Source organism: Entamoeba invadens (genome assembly GCF_000330505.1).
Source record: "Entamoeba invadens IP1 unplaced genomic scaffold scaff_1105074724807, whole genome shotgun sequence".
Classification (NCBI taxonomy): Eukaryota; Evosea; order Mastigamoebida; family Endamoebidae; genus Entamoeba; species Entamoeba invadens.
In genome coordinates, this window is record NW_004191646.1 from 141,303 (window position 1) to 146,642 (window position 5,340).

At 28.1% G+C, this 5,340-nt stretch overlaps 2 protein-coding genes across 2 annotated transcripts; both read left to right on the plus strand.

Moving 5' to 3' along the window:
• Positions 1 to 591, plus strand: EIN_440900 (hypothetical protein; the record flags this gene model as incomplete). Its single annotated transcript, XM_004183204.1, has 1 exon — positions 1 to 591. One exon carries the CDS (start codon positions 1 to 3, stop codon positions 589 to 591), a length of 591 nt encoding a protein of 196 aa, XP_004183252.1.
• A 26-nt stretch (positions 592 to 617) lies between these two features.
• EIN_440910 (hypothetical protein) lies at positions 618 to 1,061 on the plus strand (the record flags this gene model as incomplete). The annotated part of the gene is made up of 1 exon (XM_004183205.1): positions 618 to 1,061. One exon carries the CDS (start codon positions 618 to 620, stop codon positions 1,059 to 1,061), a length of 444 nt encoding a protein of 147 aa, XP_004183253.1.
• Positions 1,062 to 5,340: the final 4,279 nt, after the last annotated feature.

Genomic DNA, 5,340 nt, shown 5'->3' on the forward strand with positions numbered 1-5,340 from the left:
ATGGGAATGGAACTTTTTGAATACGTTTTAGGAATACCCAACGAAAATTTCAGAGTGAAAGTGGAAGAAAAAGATATTAAAGAATTTTACAATGTTACTCTACAAAAAATAGTTGGTCTTCATCCAGCACTTGTTTTAAATGAAGATGAGATGGGAACACAACCATTCGCAGACAGAAAAGCCGTGAAAGTGTACGTCAACAAGGGAGAACAAAGAATGCACGGAACACTTAAAATTGGACTAAGCAGAGCAGGGAGAAGAACAACACTGATAGGATGCTTAGCGTTGAGTGGTGATGTGTTGACTCCAGGAACTGTTGTGCCAAACAAAACAGTGAATGTTGCATTATATTACAACGGATATGACGACTCTTCGATAAAAATATACAACACGAAGAATGGCTTTATAAGCACTGACATATTTTTGGCGTGGTTTCGAGATGTCGTTCTAACTTATATAATCAAAAAATGCAATGAACTTCGGCAAACAATCGGTGACTTTAATGGAAAAGCGGCTTTTATTATAGATGGATGCAGTTGTCACGTCAACAAAAACCTAAGAGTATATGCGAGAAAAATAACAATGAGTTGATCTTTCTTGTTCCTCACTCAAGCCATATGACGCAAAGTCTTGACGTGGGTGTCTTTGGTTCTTGTAAGAATCAACTAAGACGGTACTGTGAGTATGTGACTCAAGTAGTCAAAGATGAAGATGATATTGAAAATAAAAGCACTGAAAATGTATTTGAGGAACAACTTAATATGGAGGAAGTAATGGAGGAGAAAGAAGTAGATGAAGTGGAAGGAGAAACCATTACAAAGAAGGTAAGAGAGAAAAGCGGAGTTTTTCTTGTGAATAGACTCATCTCAATGTTGTCTGCATTTCAGGCGGCAACAACAAGACAAAATGTTGTCTCTGCTTTCCGGCAATGTGGTATTACTTACAAGACAGACATGAACTGTCCATCAAAAAAAGAGACAATCATTGTCCCACAAAAGGCGAGAATTGTGTGTCAGACATATCCAGGAATTTTTGGACTTCGGTTGCAGAAGAGGATGTAAACAGAAGTGTTTTGATTCCAATGGTGGAGCACATATCTCATCCTGTATTCGGACCAGAACGTAATCCAATTAGAAGCGAAAATGCGAGATTCAGTGAAATGAGGCAAGTTCAACAACGTCCACCAGAACAGAGACGACAAAAAGAGAGAAAACCAGTTGTTCGTAACAGCCAGAACATTTCTAACAGCCAAAGCTTGTTAAGTCAAGAAAATATAGATTTGATAATTTCAAGACTTATCTAGATAATAGGACTTTTGCTTTATTATTTTTTGTGTGTTTAACTCATGTTTTTTACAATGATACTTAAAGTGAAAATTGTCTTGTCATTCTATTGTTTATTCACCTCTCCATGATATAGTTTCTTTTGTGAACTCGATTGTCGATTTGTGTTATGTTGAAATTTACTATAACAGAACGATTCATCAAAAAACAGCGTTTACAAAACAGTGTTTACAATTTAGCGTTGAAAATTCGATTGTTTTTACATACTAATTTAGCGTTCATTTTTTAGCGTTAACAATTTAGTGTTTATAAAATAGCGTTGAATTATATATATAATGTTATATACAAACAATTAATAAAATTTTGATTGTATAATGTAATATAATAATAAAATATAATCACAAATACGATGATGATAGTAATATGGTTATAATATTTGGGAATTAATATAAGTAACAAATTTATTCTTTTATTGATTAAATGTTTTTAATTGATAATTAACCAATTTAAATATAATATTATTTAATAAACAGTTAAGAAAAAATTAATAATATAAATTTATAAAAAATTACAATATATTTTGAACTTATAATTCAAACCCTAAATACTCATTATTTGTAATTCTATGGAACAAAATGTCAAGAGGTCCAATTTTGTTGTCGAAATTCCAGTTCAAAATACATCAAGTTCAAAAAAGAGACATCCCTCCATTTATTATGAAAATCACAAATTTAAAGAATTGAACGATAAAGCAGTTTTAAATTACAAAATGTTACACCCCGACGTCTTTTCAATTTTTGAATGTATTCATGCTTCGAATGGATGTAAATGTTGTTTTGTATTATTGGATAACAAACAAGTAAAACTTATTTGCACTCATTCTGAAAACGAATTACACCAAAATGATATTTACATGTGGAAAAAGTTCGAAGTTAAAACAATCGTGATTTCTTTAATTTCTTTTTCTCCTTCAATGTCTCCCGATCAAATGGTTTCATCTATTATTTTCGCACCATCTTTTAAAATTGATAATTACACTCCAACAATTCAATATATAAAGCAACAAATAGATTTAATTAAAAGGAAAATGTACGGTACATTACCAAAAAGCATCAAAGAATTGACTTTTCAAGGGATATATTCCAAAACTGTTTCTGGATCACAATTTGTTCAAGACAAAATAATATACAGAGATGAAAATGGTGATGACCGTACAATGTTTATGTTTTTTTTCTTTACTTCAACTTGAAATTCTAAAAAACAACCAGGCCGTTTTGGGAGATGGAACTTTTCAATGTGTACCTTTAATGTTTTCACAATTATACACACTCCATTCTGTTATTGATGGATTTGTTTTTCCGTGTTGTTTTGTTTTAATGGAAAAGAGAACAGAATGTGCATATACATCACTTTTTACAAATTTAAAAGAAAAACAAGGAGTGATAATAACAAAGTTTATGTCAGATTTTGAGTTGTCTTGTAAAAATGCAATAATAATGGTTTATAAAGAAGTTACCTTGCTTGGCTGTTGGTTCCACTTTAATCAGGCCATTTTTAAAAAGGTCAGTAAGTTGGGACTTTCCAAAATTTACACAACAGAAACAAAAGTCAACATGTTTATAAGATCTCTTTTCGCTTTACCATTTCTTAGGCCACAAGAAATTGTCGAAACTGTTCAAGAACTATCTGAAACCATCGATACAATTGACACTTCAGAAGTAAATAAAGACAAATTGAAATTATTGATGACTTATTTTAACAAAGTGTGGATTGAACGTTATCCCCCACCCGAATGGAACCAAAGTTTGGATTTGTTGATGAAAACGAACAATTGGAGTGAATCATTTCATTCTTCATTTTCTCGAAAATTTTACAGAACACACCCAAACGCATTTGTTTTAGTTGAAAAACTTAAAGAAGTTGAAAGAAAAGTTGAAGTTGACTTTAATTCATTTATTAATGGAAAACTTAAAAAACAAACCAATAATTACTATAATAAATACAACGAAGAATTATCAGAATTGCTCACCAAAAGAATGAATTTGTTTGGAAATAATAAATTATTATTTTTAGAAAAAGTGGCAACGATTCCTTTAAAAATCATTATTTCGTTAAAAAAAGATATGGTTAACCAGAAAGTTGATGTGATCGACGATGTACAAAACGTTCTCAATGAAACCTCAATACGTGATGTCGAAGAAATTGATTCATTAATATCAGATGCAGTTGATGAACCCGATTTCAAAATGGGAATATTCAATCATTCCAACATTGAAATTACAGAATGTTCAAAAGAAAAACAATTTAATAAAATGAAAATATTAACAAAAATGAAAATTAAAAAACGCATCCAAAAAATCCAAAAAATAACACACAATTCTCAAAAACCAAGGAAAAGAATAACTGTTAAATTAAATAGTAAAGACATCGAAAATATCGTAAGTGAACTTGATAACATTTCAGAAATCCCTTTCATTCAAACAATGGAATCATCTACAGTTCATTTTAATAAGGAATGTCAAACAATAGAAAGTTCTTCGTTGATAAACAGTTCCGTGATTAACATGGATGATAGTAAAAGTGAGTTATCAAGTAAGAAAAAAAGAAAAACTACAATAATTGGAAAACTAAGAAAAATGACCCAAAAGAAGAAAAAAGATAATTAATTGCTTACTTGTTTTTTTAATTTAAAATGTATAAATTTTATTAAATTGGTTACTGTTTATAACAACAAACAAATCATCCTATATTACAAATTATTTTATGTTTGTTTATAATTTGTTTGTATATAACATTATATATATAATTCAACGCTATTTTATAAACACTAAATTGTTAACGCTAAAAAATGAACGCTAAATTAGTATGTAAAAACAATCGAATTTTCAACGCTAAATTGTAAACACTGTTTTGTAAACGCTGTTTTTTGATGAATTGTTTTATATTATTAGTTTGATTTTTAGTTTAAAAACAAATAGATACTATATTATTTATTTAACAAATAAAAAATTTCAACAAAGAACGTGTTATAAATACTCAACAGCACCATTACATACTATCCACATATGGGTGAAAAACTGATTTTTAACTCAAGTTTACATTTCTAATTTGATATTTTTCATTGACTGTTTTTACAACAAATTGCAACGTAATTGACTGATTTTGGTGAAACATGTTGAGTTTAATAAATGGTGTTAACAAGTTTGTTTAATGATTTTGGAAAATAAAACAGAACGATATAGGTTTAATAAGACGTTGTGAATCAACGACAAATCATTTAAACACGTAAAAGCTATGTTTTTTTCATTTTATTTTTTTGCACTTGGTAAATAATTGATTATTTTGATGATTTAATAATATAGTTTGTTTTACCATATTTAAACTATTAAAAATAAGTAGTCAATTCCCAAAATATTAAAAGAGTATTTGAATACTCATTTAACCCTTCCAATACCAGAAATATGATTGTTATAACACGCATACAAATGAAATTAAACTCAAATTCGTAAACTAAAAGTTATTCTAAATTAAACAGTTTTTAGTTTTAATATTGTGTTTTTCAGTTCATATTTGATGTATCATTTATAATATGAAAAAAGTTTGCACGTTTTATTTTTGTATGTTATATAAATTAAAAGTCTAACACAGTTGTGTCATACATATTAGTTATAAAATTTATTTTAAAATAATTTAGAGTAATGTATATAAAGGTTCTTTCTTTAAAATGTGAAAAAAGTAGTAATGTTATTTATATACATTTAATTTATTTTGTGTTATGAAAACGATTTTTTTTAAAACGATAGTTAAGAAGAAAAATTTCGTAAATATATCTCGTATACATATGATTCTCAACAAAAGTTCATAAAGTGAGAACGCTAATAATCAGTGTGGTTGCACAACTAATATCATAATATTTAATTGTTTGTTACATATATTAAAATTTAATAAAATGTCAACTTTTTTACACGTTAGTTACAAAACATCAAAACATTTACAATATAAACTGAATTAAAATAATTACTTTTGGATTTTTCAAAGAATACGTATTCCTTGTTTT